The sequence below is a fragment of the Vombatus ursinus genome, unplaced genomic scaffold (genome assembly GCF_900497805.2).
Source record: "Vombatus ursinus unplaced genomic scaffold, bare-nosed wombat genome assembly UNPS02014822.1, whole genome shotgun sequence".
Taxonomy (NCBI): Eukaryota; Metazoa; Chordata; class Mammalia; order Diprotodontia; family Vombatidae; genus Vombatus; species Vombatus ursinus.
Genome location: NW_020954600.1, coordinates 757,031 through 777,216, shown reverse-complemented (window position 1 = coordinate 777,216; position 20,186 = coordinate 757,031). Strand labels below are relative to the sequence as shown.

The window sequence follows — 20,186 nt, the reverse complement described above, 5'->3', positions numbered from 1 at the left end:
ACACAGGGCTCCCAACTCCAAATCCAGGGCTCTTGCCAATGCCCCCCACTGTCTCATTGGCCCTTTAGCCTATCCCCTGATTTTCTGCCCCTTTCTCAGGGCAGGGAGAGAGTAGACCCCAACTGGAGTGGTTTCATGTGAGAGATGGCACTGAGCTGAGCCCCTGTATGTGAATAGGGCGGGGCCATGCCTCCCATTTCTCTTATCTCCCCTCTCTGTGCCTAGCATGTGGTTAGGTCAGTGTGGTTGGCTAAGTCAAGACTGGGAGAAGCCTGAGAATGTCCCAGATATGACTGGGCAACCGGAGTGGGCTGGACTTTGCTCAAGTTAACAAGCATCTTTTAAGCACCTACTATGTGCCAGGCACCAGTGCATTAGGTGGTCATTCCCTTGACCTGGTAATAATAAAGCCAATTCACATCTATGTAGTTCTTAACATAATTGTCTCCCTTGATCCTCACAACAGCCTTATGAAGTATCATATTTTCCCCCATTTTACAAATAGAAGGAAAACTCAGAGAAGTTAATTGACTTGGTGAGGGTCACACAGCAGATGTCTTGGAGGGAGGATTTGAACGCTGATCTTCTGACTCCAAGTCTTGGGTTCTATCCATTCTGCTGCGCTGCCTATAAACTCACCATGCACCGTGAGGTTAAAGTTGCAGCTGTCAAATTTGTCCTTGGTAGAAACTTCACAGCGATACCCACCAGCGTGGGCTGCCTGGACCTCAGAGATGTGCAGCTCAAAGAGGTAGACCTGTAGGGTGAGCGGTGCGGGGTGGGGAGTCAGGGTGAGACCAGGGGATCGCACACCTGGGATACTCACCGCCGCTCAAAGGAGGTTCCGGCATAGAGCAAGGACCTTCCCTCCTCCTTGGCCATGCCCCCGATCCTAAGCCCAGCTGCTCCCTCCAGCACTCGGTCTGCCACATTCCATGCTCCCTTCCACCCCCATCCTGCCTCCATTCCCCGTCCTCCTGAGGCTGTCTGGAATTGTAGGATGTAGGGGATCTGGCTTGTAATGCCCCTCTGCCTTTAGCTGCGTGACCCTGGGCAAGTCACTCAACTCTGATTACCTCTCCCCCCCCCCCCCCCCCAAAAAAGAAATAGGATGACAGGCTGATCTGTTGTTTCATTGATACTCTAGGGGAACTTCAGGATGAGGAAGTTCCCTCTGCCAATGAAAGTCGGCACCTTCTAGAATCTACCAAACTGCCTAGTGCAGCTGGAGATTACCCCGCCAGTAGGTGCCAGAGGGAGGATCAGAACCCAGTTTTTCTAGCTCCAAGTATGGCTTTCCATCCACTCCACCACCTCAAACAGTCCCTTAGTCCCAGGATGCTGTGACCTGTGGCCAGTGTCCCGCCCACTTGGCACCCCTGCCCATCCTCCTGCCACCCTGACACGGCCCTGCCAGCCGCCAACCTTGCTGGCCCGATCGTAGCTATCATGTAGCTGCAGATTCTTCCCCACTTTGCCGCTCAGGTCCATCCACTTCCCCTTGAACCACTTGACCATGGGGGGCTTCAGGAGGCTGGCCCCGGCCACCTGGGCTGAGAAGGTGATGCTGTCCCCTGGGAAGAAGGAAGGTTTGAGGTGAGGGATGCCCTCAGCTGCCCTCATCCCCTACCTTCCTCATGGCGGGAATGGTGAAGGCAGTGGACTGTGAGCCAGGAGATGTGCGTTTGAATTCCAGCCCTGACCCTTCATAGCTTCCTGACCACAGACGAATCACTTCTTTGTGCCTCAGTTTCCCCATCTATAAAATAGGAGTAATGATACTCATATTGCTCACCTCGGGGGATCGTTTTAAGGAAAGTGCTTTGCAAACTCTGAAGCTTATGAGAAGGTGCTGATAACAATGTGTGAAGGAGTGCTTCTATCCCAGACTTCCCTGGGTCAGTCCTGGGTGAGCAGCCAATCTGGGGAGGAGCCTCTGGACTTAGCCAGGCCGGCCCTCAGACAGCAGGCACGGAATTCGTCTCCAGGCCGAGATCCCAGGCCTTTCCAGCTCGCTGGGGCGTGCCAGGACCTGAACTGCCCTGACGTTGTCTGTAAGGACTCCTGATCGAGAACTGATGCTAAGCTCTGAGCTGGTCCTGCCACCCAGAGCCCCAGTGTCCTCATGGTGAAAGGCACCTGCTTCCTCTCCCCAGGGCCAAGTGGCAGCTCCCTGACTGACCTTCTCTCTCCTCCAGCCCCTCCAGGGTCCTGGGGCCATCGTCAGCCTTTCTTTGGCCCCCTTTTTGCTGGAGCAAAATCTCCTACTTCCTGCCCCCCCCATAATCATGTCTTCTACTGCCCTCTCTTTCCCCTGGGCCCCCTGGAACCCTTGTTTCTTGTTATTAAATAATAATAAAAATAAATAACTAGCCTTTATATATCCCTCCTGTCTTTTAAGGTGCAGCTTGGGCATCATCTCTCTTTTTTTTTTCCTTTTGGCAAGGCAATCGGGGTTAAGTGACTTGCCCAAGGTCACACCACTAGTAAGTGTCTAAGACCAGATTTGAACTCTTGTCCTTATGACTCCAGGGCCAGTGCTCTATCTACTGTTCCCAGGCACCATCCACGACATGAATTCTTTCCTGCTCACCTCCAACTGTTAGTACTCTCCCTTCCAGACTACCTTGTGTCTAATTCGGTTGTATAAATATTTATGTGTTTATTAGCTTCATATTTACAGTGCTCATGTTTTTTTATATTTTCTTGTCTCTCCCATTAGGGTGAGAGCTCATCGCCAGGAGGGACTGTTTCCTTTTTTTGTGTTCATATCCCCAGTGTGTAATAGAGTGCCTGGAACAATATAAACGCTTAATAGATACTTGGTGATTGATTGATTGCTATGTTATTTCTACTTCCCTCCTCTGACATTTCCTGGCTGTGTGATTCTGGGCAAGTCACTTAACTACTCATTTGTTCCTCACAGCATCCCTGGGAGGTGGGGGCAATTATTATGTCCATTTTACAGATGGGAAAACTGAGACTCAGAGAGTTTATGTGACTGGCTCAGGATTATACAACTGTTAAGAATTTGAGTCAGGATTCGAAGTCGGGTCTCCCTGTCTCCCAGCCCAGCACTATTTGCTGCATCACACTGTCCCTTCTTTGGCAATCTTGTCCTCTCGATTATCCCCCATCTTTTGGCCCTCACTGAAAGTCAGCCTTCTCCTGAAGGTGCAATACCTCCTGACCCCTCTGCATGGCCAGCTGCTCCTGCATGCAGGACCAGGGGGAGGAGGGGTCTTACTCCGTGCTCCCTCCTGCCCCCGTCACTCAGCAGCCCCTTCTTTGAAGGTCATTCCATCCTGCCCAGCTCCTTGTTGCTTTCATTTGTGAAGGTCACTCTCCTTCTTTTCCTGTAAGCTCAGTAGTGATCTCACTGTCCTCTGCCTCCCAGTTCTTCCGCCTCCCCAGCTCTTGTGACTTCTGTCTCCTGTCTGCCTCCCCAGGAGTGGTCATCTCAGACACAGCCCACCTTTTCTCCCTTGCCCCAGCCCCTCAGCCCCCAGGAGTGGTCATCTCAGACACAGCCCACCTTTCCTCCCTTCCCCCAGCCACTCAGCCCTGCTTCACCCAAGCCTACCTCCACTGCTAGAGTGCCTGGTCAGAGCTCTGACCATAATATGTTATTAAAAGAAGTTAGTGGAGGTCAGCGAGTAAAGGCTGTTCTTTTCATTATTGGCCCCCTGACCCCACAAGCACTCACCCACAGTCACCTCGCCGTCCTGGGGCCGGGTCACAAAGAGGCCAATGGGGTCACCAGAAACAGCTTCAGAGGGGGCTGGAAGAGACCCCAGCAGGTTGACCCCTCTCAGCTTTTAGCTTCCGAAGCCTCTTCCCACCCCACCCACAGCCGCCAGACCTTCTCACCTTCACTGTTTGGAGGGCATCCTTTGGCCCCCGTAGCGGGAGCATCACCAGGGCCAGGAGACTCAGAGGGCAAAGGTACTTCTGGAGGGGCTGGAACCACATCAGGCTTTTCTGGATGGGACCAAAATAAGGAGATATTTCATGGGGAGGTGCCTGAAAGTCATGGGCCACTTCTATGTGGTTATTTCACAAGCCAGTCTGACTCACGTCAGCCCTCCTGGCTCCCCTTCTTGACTCCCCTATTTCAACTAAAGACACTTCCGAGTCAGCTTGGAATCTTCCCTACCCTGCTGACCAACACCTAGCTCAGGCCTTCATTACTTCTCATTTAGACTCTTGCACTGGTCTCCTAACTGGTCTCCCTGGTCACTCCTCCCTCTAAACATACACACACTACCAGGGTGCAGATGATAAAGGTTTGTAAAGCACTTTACATGTGTTATTTTTATCTGATCCTCACAATAACCTTAGGAGAGAAGTGCTTTTACTATGCCCATTTTACAGATAAAGAGACTGAGGCAGAGAGAAATCAAATGACTTGCCCATTGTCACACAGCTAGTACATATCTCAGAAGGGATTCAAAACTCTGTCCAATTCTGGCCTTGTAGCCACCACCCCACATAGACCTGAGAAGTACACTGGTATAGCAATAAAGAGGGTGGGCTTTGGGGTTCTGGGAGGAATCCCTCCCTCTGAAACTACTAGATGTGTGATCCTAGTCAAGTTAAGCCTTTTCTCTGAGATTTAATTTCTCCACCGGTCAACTGGAGGGTGGGGAAGCTTTTGACTAGTTGATCTTTAAGATAGCTTCCAGTTCTAAATCGATGATACTATACTGTGCCCAAAATGATCTTCCTAAACATAGGTTTGGGGGGCATCTAGGCAGCATGGTGAAGAAAGCACCAGGCCTGGAGTTGAGAAGACCTGAGTTCAAATCTGACCTCAGACACTTACTAGCTATGTGACCCTGAGCAAGGCGCTTAAGCCTGTCTGCCTCAGTTTCCTCAACTATAAAATGAGCTGGAGAAGGAAATGGCAAACCACTCTAGTGTCTATGCCAAGAAAATCCCAAATGGGGTCACAGAGTCAGAAATGACTGAAAAACAACTCAACAATAACAAATATAGGTACGACCATATTTCCCCCCTGCTCTTTCTATCTCTTTCTGCTGGATTTTGTTAGTCGTATACAGAAAAACTGATGATTTTGTAGGATTATTAACAGCCTACTACTTTACTAAAGTTACCAGTGCCTCCAATGAATTTTTTCATTGAATCTCTGGTATTCTTTAAGCAATCCATCATATCACCAGCAGACTGAGAGAATTTTACCTCTTTTTCATCTTTGCATGAACCTGCAATTTCTTTCTTTGTCTTCTACTATCAAGTAATAGGAATGACAATAGGTACCTTTGCTTTAACCCTCATCTCAGTGGTAAAGCATCTAATGTTTCTCTGTTACTAGTAATGTTGCCACTTGATTTTAGGTACATAGTACTTGTCAGAAAATGACTATTTTTCCTATGCTTAAAAAAAAATAAATGAGTGGTATATATTATCAGAAGCATTTATTGACATAATCATATGATTTATATTTTTTGCAATTATTATGAATTTTATTCCCCTGCTCAATAACCTTCAGTGGCTCCCTATTTCCTCTAGGATAAAATACAGACTTTTCAGCCTGACATTTTAAGTTCTCCACGATATGACTTTCATTTACCTTTCAAGCCTTATTTTACATTATTCCCTATGATCATACCTGCTCTATGATCCAGCATCTCCTTTCTTCCTGCATATATGTGCACAAGTCTTTTCTCTGTCCAGAATCTTCCTTCCAGGCTCAGCTGAGGTGTCTTTTCCTCTATGAAATCTTTCCTGATCCCTCCACTTGTTAGTGTCCTCACCACCCTTAAATTACCTTCTATTTCTTTATCTGTTTATATTATCTATCCTTCCTCCTCTGCAGCAGAATGTCAAGTCTTTGAGGGCTGAGGCTCTTTTTCTGTATATCCCCAGTACATAGCAATGCCTTGTACACAGAAGGAATAGAGATCGTGTCTGAACCTGTGATTTCATTGGTATGTGACACTTTAGGATGAGAAAACTCTCTACCAATGCAAGTTGGCGTTCTCTCTGTTAGCATCATAGAGCGTGGCCTAGACACTGAGAGGTTAAATTTCTTTTCCATGGGCAAGTTTCTAGGCAGGGGTGGGGAACCTGCAGCCTCAAGGCCACATGTGGCCCTCTAGGTCCTCGAGGGCCACAGGTTCTAGAGGCTGCCCCAGGCTGGGCCCCAGGTTCAGCTTGTCCTCCTGACCCAAGGTGAGCCATGGGACTCAGGAGGGGCAGGTGCCCAAGTGGAGGCAGGAGACCTACCCTCACCCCTGAGAGTACGTACACCCTGAGGCATGAAAGGGAGGGAATGGAAGGCCACAGACCTGCTTCTTTGACCTTCAGCTCAAACTTGACCTTGGAAGAGCCTGCGATGACAGCATACTGCCCCTGGTCGTCAGGCCTCACCTCCCGCACGGTCAGAGTGTGCCTGGTGCCGTCCGACGTCAGCACATACTTGTCACTGGCCGCAATGTCGCTGCCTGCCTTCTGCCAGCGCAGCTTGAGGCCTGCCCGCTCGGTCTCGGCTTCAAATAAGGCAGAGCTGCCCACCGCTGCCTCGGCCGTTTTGGGCTTCTTGCTAAACGCTGAAACTGAGGAGCAGTTGAGGTTCACCATTCACTGCCCCCATCTGCCCCCCACCACTGATAACCCAACCCCCAGTCCCCTAGGGCACATCCGACCTTGTCTACCCTTCCCTAAGTGGCTGTTATCAGTATGAGCCCCAGAGAGGGACACATTAGCCAGATTCCAGGCAGATGGTGAGTTTTCCCCATTTCCTGACCCTTCCCTCCTTGTTCAGAGTCCAGGAGAGAAAGGGCTGGGAAGGGGGAGGTTAATTTGTGGGTGTAGGAGGGGGCGGGGGCTTTCTGGTCTTTTCCAGCTCTAGGATTCTCCCACACTAGAGTGATTTCCCCCCGCCCGCCCTGGAGGGATTCCTGCCTTGCCCATGATACAGCCCCTACCTGTCCCAATATTCTCCTTCCTCTGAGGCTCTGGGGGCAAGTCTGGCCCAGAACCCCTCTGACTATGCCTCCCTCAGACACCCTGGTGGTCATTTCCCCGCCCCCCCAGGAATCCCATGGTGGCTCCCTCCTGAGTCATGACCATAGCACCTTCCCCAAGGCAACTAAACAGTGCTGATTGTGGAGGCAGCAGAGCCAGGGTCACTTCTATCACCACCTATTTATACAACAATCCTCATCAGTGAGACGAGGTTCAGCCTTTCATCTTAATACACCGTTGTTCAGTCGTTTCAGTCACGAATGACTCTTTGTGACCCCATTTGGGGTTTTCTCGGTCAAGATACTGGCATGGTTTGCTGTTTCCTTCTCCGACTCATTTTACAGATGAGGAAACTGAGGCAAGAAGGGTGAAGGGACTTGCCCATGATCTCACTGCTAGTGTCCGAGGTCAGATTTGAACTCAGGTCTTCCTGACTCGGGGCCCATGGCTCTAAACACCGGGCCACATTGCTGCCCATTGTCCTAATACAATCCTATTGCCCTTCATGCCAGTATCAGTCTCTGTTTTTTGGGTTCTAGGCTGGGGGAAGGGGCAAGGAAAGGGGCGGAGGAGGAAATGAGGAGAATTCTGATCCTGCCTGGAATTTGGCTAAATTTATCTCTCTGGGCCTCAGACTGATAACGAGCAGCTGTGATAAGGCTTTGGGCGCTGGGGAGGGGAAGCGGCCAAAGACAGATGCCAGGCAGATCCCTGGGTTCAGTTGCCCTCCTGCTGAGTGACCTTGGAGGCGAGAAGATTTGAGGAGTGGGGAGTGGGGAAACTGGCAGGAAAATGAGCCTGGGGTTTGTAACCCTGCCTGTGGAGGTAGGAGATGAGGGACAAGGGGAACCCCAAAGTTAGAGCTCTCTGGTTGTAACCCCCAACAGGGGTTTACAGGCCCTGTCCTTATCCCAAGAACCTCCTATGGTTCTGGGGGTCTTGTCTATAGCAGGGAAGAGGCCAGAATGGGCAGAGCAAAGCCCCTTCCTCTCTTGGGGGCTGTCCTCTCCAGGAAGGTCATATACTATTATAAACGGAAAGGACAATGAAGGCCTTCAGGTTCAACTTCTCATTATATGGATAAGAAAACTGAGGCCCACAGAGGTTAAGTGACTTGCCCAAGGTCACACCGGTCGTAACTGACAGAGCCTAAATTCATAGGATTCTAGCATGATGGTCATAGAGTTGAAGGGGTCCTTAGAGATCCTCTAATTCAGCTCCCCCCTCATTTAACAGATGAGGAAATTGAGGCTTTGAGAAAGAAATGGACTTGCCCAGGGTCACATAGGCTGTAAGTTTCAAAGCCAGTACTTGACCCCTGGTCTTGGTGACTCCAAAACCATCCCAAGCTGGGCAGCATCCACCATCCTACGTCCTGGGAGTGGCAGCCAGACCCTAGCCTCTTCTTTTGCCTCAGACCCTCCCAGCTCACTCCTTGGGCCAGCCAGCAGGGAAGAAGAGGGGAGGACTGAGAAGTGGGGAGAGGTCTCAGACCCGTCATCCACGTCCCTTCTCTAGGGAAGCAGGGTCTTGCAAACCTCTGATCCCCACCCGGATTCCAGCACTGCTTTCCCAGACCAGCCCCTTGGTCCCCCATCCCTACAACCACTGCTCCCTCCTGCCCCATCCCCTCTCAGCCTCTCACCCCCAGGTACCTTTACCTGATTTCTTCCCCAGCTCTGGCATCCTGTGGAGGTCTCCTGGGACCTGGGCACCCACCAACGATACTGCCCAAAGCAGCAGGGAGCAGACAGAGGGAGTGAGATCACCAGTGTCTCTAGCCCTATAAAGCACTCCCCGCCCAAACCTCCCCATCCTGCCCCAGCTTTATCTCCAGGGGCTCCTTATCAGCTGTGGGCTCTTGTAAGGACTAAATATAGACAAATTCCAGGGAGCAGAGAGAGCCCCCTCCCTGTAGTGGGGAGATAGAGACAGGGCCAGTAAAGGAATGTGGCCAAAGTCCTGGTAAAGGCCAAGTGACCTCCGCCTTTCTGAGAGAGCCTCCCCTCTGAGGTCAGTGGCCTAGACCCATCCCCCACCCTCTAGCTCAGAGATTCTCCCTCTTCCCTAGCACCCGCCTAAGGGGTCCTAGACCCAGCTGAGGCCCCCCCCCCCCCCCCCCCCCCCCCCCCCACGCACCCTCTGTCTTGTCCTTCTGTCTGTCCCATTCTGGGGAATGACTCCCAGTCCCCCAGAGGTTCCCACAGCCCTCGACATTAATGTTGAGGTCATGCTATAGAACACAAGGACAGGGCAGAGGTGGTACAATCCTGGGGTTGCAGGCCCAGGATGTGAAGGCAGCCAGATATGGTGGGAAGGTGACTTGGTCCTTCAGTCTGGAAACCAAGGTTCAGTGCAATGTGGCACAGTGGGAAAACCCTGTCCTTCGGAGTCAAATCCTGCCCGTGATGAACGTAACCACTCTGAGCTTCAGTTTCCTTATTTGTAAAATGAGGGGATTGGACAAGATGACCCTTGAGGTTTCTTCTAGCTCGGGCTACTCTACCTACTAGCTGTAGGACCAGGGGGAGGTTGAGTCATCTCTGAAATCCCATTCCCTTAATTACAAAAGGATGTCAATAAGCATTTTACAGCCCACCTCATGGGGCTGTTGTGAGGAAAGCTCCTGGTAAATTTAAAAGCTTGAAGGACGTGTGAGTTATGCAAGCAAGTGCCCTGAGGGCAGGGACCGGTTCATCCAACCCAATCATCAACATTCGTTAAGCACCCAAGTGCCAGGCATTGGGCTAAGCTGGATACAATACAATAATAGGAAAGGTGGTCCTTGTCCTCACACGCAAAAAGCAGCAGGAAAGGGAAGGGACGGGACACCCCGGGGTGCCTGGCACAGTGCGTCTAGCTCCATAGAGTAGAAACCAGGCAGGGCAGTGGATGCAAAGTGGAGCTGTGCCCTGAGGGTCCACTTCCTGTACTCTATAAAGGAAAGCCTTGGGAGGAATTGGGTCTTCCACCCTCCAGCCCTCTGATCAGAGGGGAGAGGGAGCAGAGGGAGTTTAGAAGCAAGGAGCCTGGTCTTCTCATGCCTTACTTACTCCTCGCTGCCCCTTCTGCAAACCAGAGACGACGGCCGCTTCAAACAACACTCCATCGCCTGACACCGTGTCCCTGCACTGTCTGTCCCCGATGCCTGGACTGCTCTCCCTCCTCACCGGGGTGACCTGGCTTCCTTAAAGACTCAGCCTACCTTCTGCAGGAAGTCATTCCCAGGGTCCCCCTTTGCTAGCACCTTCCCTCTAAGACCTAACCATTTACTCCGTATCTGTCTTGGATGACCAGAGCTGTTTTCATGTTGATGAATACGAGCTCCTTGAAAGTAGGGATCTTTAAGGGGAGGCTGAGGGAATAAGTCAACAGGGGGAAATAGAAGAGTGTTTAGATTTATGGGAATGGGAGGATAAGGGAAGGATCCTTGGAGGGAGGAATAGGTTAGATAATAGGAGGGCAAAGTAGCAGGTAGAAGTAAAGTGGAGGAGTCAGGAGGAAAAGGAAATACGAGATTTGCACAAACACAAAAACAAAGATCAGGAGCAGAATTTGTTAGGAAAAGTGTATGCCTATATATGTATGTATGTACGTGTATGTCTATATCTCTCTACACATTTATCTGCGCTTAATTGTAGGCTGATGGGGGGGTGGAGAACAGTAAAAAGTGCGCGGCAGAGAACAAAAGAAAATTTACAAGAAAGCAAAGAAAAAATGGACGTTTTTCAACACAATATGTAGTATTTATTATTTAGGCTTTCTTGAAATAGAAACTTATTGCTATATGTTTTGAATTCTCTTTTACATTCTGCTGTGCACATGACATTTTTTTCTTTTCTTATTTTGTATTTAAGTTTCAATATTTAAGTTTTTAATATGTTTCTTTTTTCTTCTCTTTATTGTGTATTTCTATTTTAAAAATGGAAAAAAGATAATAGGGTCTATTTTGGGCCTCTTCTTGTATCCCCAGTGCTTTGCCCGGGACCTGGCACATAATTAACTGGAATAGCCAGGAAATCTAGTATTTGTAGAGCACTTTGTAGGTTAGCTAAGCACTTGAGAAACGCTTGTTCGCCAACTGGATTGAGTAATGATTAATATTGGTGAGTTTCCTTAGGGCAATTTTGAGGAAGGGGCAAAGTTTGATTCTGGTAGCTACCGTCCTTTCTTTTGGGGTTCCCTCCTCATATCTTCATGCTGCTCCCCCATAGTCCTGTCTTCACCCCTCTTCCTTCTGGTCCGCTTCCACAGCACTGCCAACGTCCTTGATCCTCCATACTCCCAACCTCCCTTGCTTTCCATCCCCGTGTCCATCCCATAGCACGTTCTCTTTCTCTCCTTTCCAAATAGAGAAGCTGCTCATCTGATAGGAGCTCATCACTACTGCTGTGTAAAGGCTCTTCCCGGACCTGCCCCAACCCCAGGCAATCTGGTGCCGTCCTCAAAGTCTTCAAAGGAGCCTCCCAGCCTTCGCCCAAAGGAGTGGCTCTACTAGTTGGATTTTAGGCACCATGGAAGGCAGGTGGCCCTTTCACATCACAATTCCCATATCATGAGCGTAACCTTTGGGCCCAGTGCAGGGAAGAAAGGAGTGACTGGGCAAATTCCATCATCATTTGGACACTGTATTGTTGTAGGTCAGTGATGGAATTTCAGATGTACCCTGCTTTACATAAACAGTACCTCCCACCTTCTGCAGAAGATCAGTTCAGCAGAGTGTAAATGCTTTGTGGTCAGGGACTATTTGGGGTGGGGTGGGAGAGTGGTTTTGTGTGTGTGTGTGTGTGTGTGTGTGTGTGTGTATGTTTGTCTTTTTATACTCCTGTGCCTTGTGAAGTGTCTGGAAATCAATCAACAAATATTTATTAAGCACCTACTATGTGCATTATGCTAAAGTGATTTGGGATGTGAAGACAAACATAAAATCATCTTTGCCCACGGGGAGCTTCCATTCTGTCTGGCACATATTAGGCATGGAAAATGCTGGAATTAGGTGAATGTGAAATTAGCTGAGTGAGCTATTCTGCAGTGTTACGGTGTTTCATAGAAACAAATCTGACTCATTTAAGAGCCAAAAATCCTTTTATTTCAACCATTTCCAATGGCAATATTTCTAAAATGTCTTTCTTATGTATGTCCCCATATTCTTTAACCAAGGAGATAAGTCATAAAGAACACTTTTCTCGACGGCTCAGGGTTATCGTGGGAAAGAAAATCTTTTTGGATTATAATACATTAGACCTACAAAGGTAAGTAGGGCTGGCTGTCCCTGCACTAAGTGGCCCCAGACCACTGGGTATTTTGAATCCTCTTATCTGCTTTTTTAGTTTGTTTCCTCCCACCCCCTTTTTCTGCTGTCCCTGTGCCTGCCTGTAGCAGGCTGTTCCACTTCTAATTTGCTGTTTCTCCTCTGCTGTAGGCTGGGAAGGAAGCAGGATGATTAAGCACATTAGAATTGTGCCTAAGGTAAGAGTCAATAGGCTCTGAATCAGGGTCAGAGGGGTTCTTCTATTAAAGTGCAAGAACTTTAGTGCACCGATTTGGCTTGCTCTAAGACTTTTATTACGTATTTCCTTGTCTTTGGTTAGCTTCCAGATGGAGGTTGATAAATATATGACTTCCATATAAATTAGCTGGTATTGGAAATCCAGAGTCACCTCAGAATGATAAACTACAATACACTAGTTCATCTCACAAGACGATCTTCTGCTTTGCAAGGAAGGATTCACTGGAGGATCCCTTTAATTAATGAGGTCCTCAAGGGACATTTGACAGAGGACTCAATTTACAGAAACTTGCTTTTCAGGCAACTCCTGAGAAACACACCCAATTGCATGAAGCGAAGCAGACGTGGTGTGCATGCCCCTGCGGTCCGAGGTCGACTCCAGGGGTGAGCCTCCCCCTGAGTGAGAGTCCTGGGGGGCCACAGAAAAAGACAGGCAGGAAAGAGGTTGGAGATCTCAGAAGAGGGAGGGGTTGTGGGAATTAGGATGATGGGGAAGGACAGGGAAACAGACATCTCCAAGGTCTGTCACCCACTAAGGCCTTTATCCTATCTGTCCAGGAGGCCTCCTCGTGGGGTTAATGCTACAGGGAGCGGGGAAGCTAATGCAGCGGGAAGGTCTGGGGTCTGGCCTCCCACCCAGGCACCAGAACCACCCTTGGGGGCAGCGCTGTGACCACTGGGCAGCCCGCCCCTCAGGCTGGGCCTCCCCTTCCCCTCCCATGGAGGCAGGGAGCAGGGATGTGGGGTTGTGCCAAGGCCCAGCATCGGGGGTGTGGGCAGGCTGGCAGGCACTCAGTGGGGCTGGTGCCTCCGATCAACCAGGGTCACCCGCCCCAGCACCTCGCCGCTGAACTGGTAGGTCAGCTTCTTCTTCACCTTCTTGACCTCGCCCGTCTTGCCGTAGTTCCGAAGGGCTCGGGCCATTTTCTGGTAGGTCATCTTTTTACGGTTGCCCTTCTGGATGCCCCAGCGATGGGCCAGGGCCTCCTTGTGCTTGGAGGAGAACTGGAAAGTGCCTTTGTCCTTGTCTACCCACCAGATGCTGTCCTTCATGTCCCCATTGCGGAGAAGGTCCAGAAGAAACTGGTAGAGACGGATTTTCTTTTTGCTGCCTGGAAGGAGGAGATAGAGCTCAGCTTATCCAGACAGCTCGGGCTCCCCGTCCTCCCATCTCCTAGCCCCAGCCAAGGTAAAAGCTAGGGATATAGAGAAGTCCCCCCTTATGTCAGGAATCCACAACATGATTTAGGGCTAGAAGGGACCCTCCTTTTCCTGATGAGAAAACTGAGGCTCAGGAAAGGGAACAGTCTCCTCTGAGGCCACACAAGCATTGAATGGAAAAGCCAAGATTTCTGTCCTCTGTCTTGGGAGGGATGGCTAACACACTCGGTGACAGCAACCCACAAGCTCTTGAGAGGCCGAATTCAATCAGATGAACTTTGACAGGGACAAATGTCAAATCTGACACTTGGTGTTCAAACAAGTCCAAGAGAGAAGATGGATGGGATGAGGCAGAGGAGTGCAGGGAAAAGATTCTGGGGGGTTTCATGGATTAGCCACTGACCTGTCTCTCCGTGCAGGATTCCTGGGCCAGGCTCCAGGACCTCCGTCTCCCCATCAGACACTTCCAGCGGGGGGCTCTGCCGCTCACCTTCTTCCTCATCGGAGCTGGGCTGTGTGGGGGAGGTGTACTGAAGACACATGCAGGGCAGGTATGGGACCTGGGAGGAATGCAGAGGGGCCAGTGAGGGGACCTGGGGACACAGGGACCAGGGAGAGGAGACCAGTGAGCCGAGGAAATGGAGGCAGAAGCATGGCGATGCGGGGCGGTGCGGCACGGAGGCCACGAGCAGCCAAATGAGGTGGGAATGCAGGTCAGTGGGACCAGATGCTCAGCAGGACTGCGGGAGAGGATCAGTTCAGCACCATGGGGAGTGTGGAAGTCAGTCGTGGGGTGCTAAGGGGGGTAAGTCGCTGTGGTCGGGAGAGAACACTGAGGGACGTTTGCACTGGGAGAGTGCCATGGGATTTGTAAGACTAGGCCTATGTGTTGGATAAATTGAGGATCGAAGGTTAGTCCAGACATTGGGGATTTCTTGGAGGGTCAAAGGGGCCGCAGTATTATAGATTTAAAGATGGAAAGGCCCGGAGAGGCCGTAAAATCCCTTCTCCTCATTTTAGAGATAAAAAAATTGAGGCCCAGAGGGTTTCTCCCTGGGCACTCGGGTATTAAGTGTCATCCGAGGGTCAGTGGAGTTAGGAGATGTTGGAGAGGGTTAATAAGATTAAAGATATGTGCTTAAAGGTAAATCAAGGCTGTTGAGAGTCATTCAGTGTCACTGAGGACAAGAGGGAGAGCTAGAGGGTCAGGTGGAGGGAAGGAGGTTTCTTGGAGGGTCGTTGGAGTCAGGGTGTTGGGGGGTCATTAAGGAGTAGACAGGTGAGAAGATAGCAGAGGACAGAGGTGGGCTTCGAACCCAGGACCTCTGCCTCTGAATCCGCTGCGCCAGGCTGGAGCGTGGGAGGTCAGTCAGGGGGTCAGTGGGGGGAGTGGCAGTTGGCACTCTGGCCGTTGGCAGGAAGCCGTGTTGGGTAAGAGTTCACGTCAGCTTCCTGTGACAGTCCAGGCAGCCTCACCACAGGCCGCCTGGGAGGGCTCTCCTGGGACAGACAGGGACGGGGATGGGGGGCACGACAGAGGACGAAACCGGGGCAGGACCAAGGAGAGGGGCTTCCAGGCCCCTGGTCAGGCCCGGCTCCTACCTGGTGGCCGAGGCCGCCGGGGGCGGTGGGCACGGGGGTGTCTAAGACGTGCATTTGCTCCAGCTCCATGTGACGGTAAAGCTGCTGCAGCTGGGGGGGTTGGACACTCTGGAGCTCCGTGAAGTGATTCTCAGCAAAGCTTTCAAATTCATTGTGCATGTGGTGGGGGTGGAAGTCCCAGTAATGGTCTACGGGGGAGCAGAGAGGCTGTCAGAAAGGGGCCCTCGACCCTCGATAGGGGGAGAAGTGGGGGAGCTTGGGGAAAATCGAGGTGTCCACAGGGTGGAGGGGCCATAGGACCTGAGAGCTAGAACAAGAAGGAGGCTCTGGTGCCAACACCCTCATTCTGCTGAAGAAGGAACCGAGGCACGGGTAGTGGAGGTGACTCGTCCGAGGTCACATGAGCAGCAAGGCCCTTCGGCTCTCAATCTGGTGTTCTTTCTACCCCACCCCCATCTTCGCTCCTCCTCTTCCTCTCCAGCTGCCCCCTACACCCCGTCTATGGACGTACACACACAACAGCAGAACACAAACAATAACAATAACAGATGTTTATCTAGTGCTTTCAGGTTTACAAAATGCTTTACTTCTGTCATTTCAAACGATTCCTGCAACTGCTGTGGGTGACGGATGAGGCAACAAGACCCCTAGGGGTGAAGGGACAAGCCCAAGGTCACACAGCCTCTACGTGTCGGAGGCGGGTATCAAACCTAGGACTCCAGGCGTAGGGGACTTAGAGTCCCAGAGGTGCAAGGGGCCTGCCTCTCGTCCCAAAAGAGGACCACACCTTCCAAAGACCTGCCTTGGGAAGTTCCGATGTCCAAGCAGAGTGTTTGTGCCAGGGGTATGTTCTTTGGAATAACCTAAATGGAGGAAAACGTGGCCTAGGGTTTCAAAAAGAGTCAAAAATCATGAATATGGTGTGTGTGCGTGTATATATGTGCATTGTGTATGTGCCTGTGTAGAAACACACTTGTGTATGTGCATACACATTTTGTGTAAACATACTTATGTATGAACACATGTGTTGCATATGAACGGTTGTGTATGTGTGAATACACTCGTTTCTAAACATATTGGTGTGTGTGAACACACTTGTGCATATGTATCACACTCTTGTGTATGTTCACATGTGTGAACAAACTTATGCATGTGTGTATACATTTTGTGTGAATGTATCCATGTACAAATGCTGTGTGTGTGTGTACATGCGAACACTGTGTACAAACATATGTGTATGTGTAAATACACTTATTGGTGACCATATGTATAAACACTTATGTAATATGTGCACGTTTGTATGTGAACACACTTGTATGTGTATGGTCACACTTGTGAATGTGTGAGACCATGCTTGTGTATGTGTGAGCACACTTGTGAATGTGTGAGAGTGTGTGTGAACACACTTGTGTGCACACTCTTATAGGTGAATACACATGTGTGTACACTCTTGAAGGTGAACACACTTGTGCATGTATGGCCACACTTGTGCATGCATGGACACACCTGCGTATGTGTGAACATGCACACTCTTGTAGGTGAATACACTTGTGTATGTATACACACTTGTGGATTATGTGAACATACTTGTGTATATGTGAACATATTTGTGTATGTGTGTGAACACACTTGTGTATGTGTATGAACACACTTGTTTGTGGGTGTTGAGTCAAGATGGAGAATCCGAGGGCTCTTGACTGACTATCCCCCTCTTCGGTATCTGCTTATCTCGGGTGTATATCTATTAACTGCACCACCTAGCTGCTCCTTCTGTTTCTATTTTAAAATTAATTATGGTGCTTGTGGTCATTTCTACAAAAAGTTAGGTCTGAGGTGCTAAATTTCTCCCACTTTACTAGATGTGAGTCTTTACAAAGCACTTTCCTAAAGTTCCTTCTGGCTTGAATAATCTGTGTGACTCCTCCAATCGTCATTGTTCCCATTTCTTATGTAGCTCGGATAAGCTCCTTGTCTTAGTTCACATTTATACCATTAGGTCAGGTGTCCAGAGAATGACCACTACATCTCTGCAGGGATCTAGGGCTACCCCAAAGAGACAAGCGTGTTTTTCTCTTGTGCCATCAGCTTGAGCCCCCACCAGTATATTCTCCCTAATATCATCAGTTGTGGCAGAGAGACGTCAAGTGATTCTTCCACCACTACATAGCTAATAAATTTCAGAGCCAAGATTTGGATGCAGGTATACTGTTTCCAACTCCAGTGTTATTCCCACCACACCACATAGCAGGCACAGATGCTTCTCTTTTCCCAAAGCCTTCCTCTGTGTGGTACAATTACAAGAGCACTAGATTTAAAGTCAAAGGGCTTGGGTTCAAAGCCCACCTCTGTCACTTACAATGTGTATGACTTTGGGTAAGTCACTTAACTGCTCTGTTAAGGTGAGAGGGTTGGACTCTGAGATTCCTTCCAGTTTTAGCTCTTTGATCCTATGATTGTGACATGGAGGTGACCCTGGGGTCTCAAAGCCTGTGCCTGAGGACTCTGGTAGGTTCTGCCAAGGTGTAGCGGCTTCAAGGATGGGCCTGGCTATTGAATGTATCTGTTACTAGAAGACCAGTCTAGCTAAATACAGAGTATCTGACTACCACTTTACCCAAAGGGTGATGGATTCTTTGACCCCAGTGACTCATGAAACATCACATCCTTGGTCCAGAACATGGCCCTCTCTTGATATCTTGTTTCTATGGGAAAATCAGATTTGACTTAAAGCATTTTGACTTAAAAAGGCTCTGCACGAACCTAGCTTGCCATAAACTGGGGGACTGCCTACCTCATTTTTGCTCAATAACAAAGTGCAGTGACAAAGTAAGGAGCCCGATTTTCTTATATTTCTCATAAACTATCCCTGAAGGTGATTGCAATAGAGAATATTCCAAATAGTTCTGAGCAATGGCAAGTATTGATGGAACAAGGGGACCAACTCCTTTGGATAATGTCACACCTGCACATCAGAACTGTCTCCCCTGGGTGAGTGCCATGGTCCATCCAGCCCAGGATTCTTCCCTTGATAGTGACACCTGAGGCAATTTAGGGGAAGACTTAGAGGTCAACCTCTAAGGTTGGGCCCACATCCTCAGCATCTCCAGTGGCCCATAACCCCTGACCATGGCATTATCACTCAGAAATTTATTTCTGTTTCAACCATTCCTTTCCTGACTCTCCACACTTTCTCCACCAAGTTCCATTGACTTTCTCATGCTGAAACATCCCTCCACTCTGTGGCCCTTTCCTCTAGGAACCTCCATTTTCCAGAAGGACCTGCAGGCCTCTTTCATTCCTCGTGGGGCCTTTTCTTCTACTTAGAACTCCCCACCCTCTGCTTAGCACAGTGACTGGCATACAGTAAGCTCTTAATAAATGCTTTTTGTTACGGTTGACAAGCATTTATTAAAAGGCCTATTATGTGTAAGAACATAGCAAACCAGTCCCTGTCCTCGAGGTGCCTCCGTTCTACCTCTAGCCTGTCATGATGTAACAAGTGGGAAGCAGGGACTTCTTCATGTGTGTCCTAACTTTCTTCTTTCTGGCTTTCAGGGGGATCCCCTAGTTCTAATACTTTGGAATGCGGTGATTAAGCCTGGGGCCTCCTATTGACGTGATATGCTAGATTTGGGTCATGGACCTTCAGCCTTTGTCTTTTCAGACCAAAGTGTTCCAATAAGTTTAGTCTGTCTTATATCCCAGGGTCATAGATTTTGAGTTGGAAGGGACCTCAGATCATTTACTTTAGCCTCCTCATTTTATAGAGGAGGAAACTTGGGCAGCTAGGTGGGGCAGTGGATAGAGCACCAGCCTTGGATTCAGGAGGACCTGAGTTCAAATCCGGCCTCAGACATATAATACTTACCAGCTGTGTGACCTTGGGCAAGTCACTTAACCCCATCGCCTAGCCCCCCCCCCCCCAAAAAATAGAGGAGGAAACTAAAGCCCCAAGAGAGAAAGGGCCTTTCAGGGTCACAGAGTAAAGAGCAGCCCGTCCAGGATGTGACCCTGAAACATAGGTCTGACCGCGTCACTCCTTTACTCTAGGAGCTCCAATGGCTCCCTCTTGCCTCGGTTTGGCTTTGCTATCCCTCCACAAAGTCGGTCTCCTGCCTACGTTTCCAAGCTTATGGTGTGTGACTTTCCTGCACTCTGCAATCTGGCCAGACTGACCTTGCTGTTTCTTGCCTGTGACATAGTGGTCTGCTCTCCAGGCCTGGAATGCTCTCGCTCTTTGCCTCTGCCTCAGAGAATCCCTAGTTTCCCTCAAAGCTTCTTTCAAGGACCACCTCCCACAGGAAGCCTACCCCGATCCATGCAGTTGCTAGTGCCCTGTCCCTTTTATACATTTTGTATTTAATTGTCTCTGTACATGTTGCTTAAAGTATAAGCTCCTTGAGGGCAGAGGCTGTTTCCTTTTTGGTCTCTATATCTCCAGTTGAGTGTCTGGCACATAGTAGGGGCTTTAGAAATGCTGCACCCCAGCACTCTGACTCTAGCTGCTCTTCCCATGGTATCACAATGATCTCTAGGGTCCCTCCCAACTCCAACACTCCATGTTCCAAGACCCCTTCTTTGAGGGCTGGCGTCATTGAAAGAACAGTGAAGTTGGGGTCAGAAGACTTGGATTTCCTTCTGGCTCTTCCACCTGCCAGTTCTGTGACTGTGGGGGTCACCTCACCTTTTTAGACCTTAGTTTCTCATCTATAAATTGAGGAATAATTTTGTGATTCTAAGGTCCCTCCCAGCTCTGACCTTCTATGTTATAAGGTCCCTCCCAGCTCTGACCTTCTGTGTTCTAAGGTCTCTCCCAACTCTGACCTTCTGTGTTCTAAGGTCTTCTCCCAGCTATGACATTCTGTGTTCTAAGGTCTCTCCCAGCTCTGACCTTCTGTGTTCTAAAAACACTCCTGGCTCTCAC

General features: G+C 49.6%; 2 protein-coding genes across 5 annotated transcripts in view; both read right to left on the bottom strand.

Annotated features, from left to right (window-relative positions):
- The window catches only part of MYBPC3 (myosin binding protein C, cardiac), a 26,254-nt gene extending 17,567 nt beyond the window's left edge, over positions 1-8,687 (bottom strand). Inside the window, exons 1-6 of the mRNA XM_027837819.1 lie at positions 8,652-8,687; positions 6,312-6,578; positions 3,871-3,981; positions 3,707-3,781; positions 1,426-1,574; positions 640-757 (exon numbers count right to left, since the gene is read on the bottom strand). Coding sequence (XP_027693620.1) covers positions 640-757; positions 1,426-1,574; positions 3,707-3,781; positions 3,871-3,981; positions 6,312-6,578; positions 8,652-8,676 — 745 coding nt within the window. The 5' untranslated portion in view covers positions 8,677-8,687. The remainder of the gene's footprint in view (positions 1-639; positions 758-1,425; positions 1,575-3,706; positions 3,782-3,870; positions 3,982-6,311; positions 6,579-8,651) is intronic.
- A 3,369-nt stretch (positions 8,688-12,056) lies between these two features.
- The window catches only part of SPI1 (Spi-1 proto-oncogene), a 16,745-nt gene continuing 8,615 nt past the window's right edge, over positions 12,057-20,186 (bottom strand). For 2 of the 4 annotated variants that reach the window (XM_027837737.1, XM_027837739.1), the window contains 3 exons: positions 15,263-15,450; positions 14,064-14,253; positions 12,057-13,611 (listed from right to left, as the gene is read on the bottom strand). In XM_027837737.1, the coding sequence (XP_027693538.1) occupies positions 13,292-13,611; positions 14,064-14,253; positions 15,263-15,450 (698 nt within the window). In that variant the 3' untranslated portion in view covers positions 12,057-13,291. The remainder of the gene's footprint in view (positions 13,612-14,063; positions 14,254-15,262; positions 15,451-20,186) is intronic. The other 2 variants (XM_027837738.1, XM_027837740.1) reach the window with 1 other exon arrangement.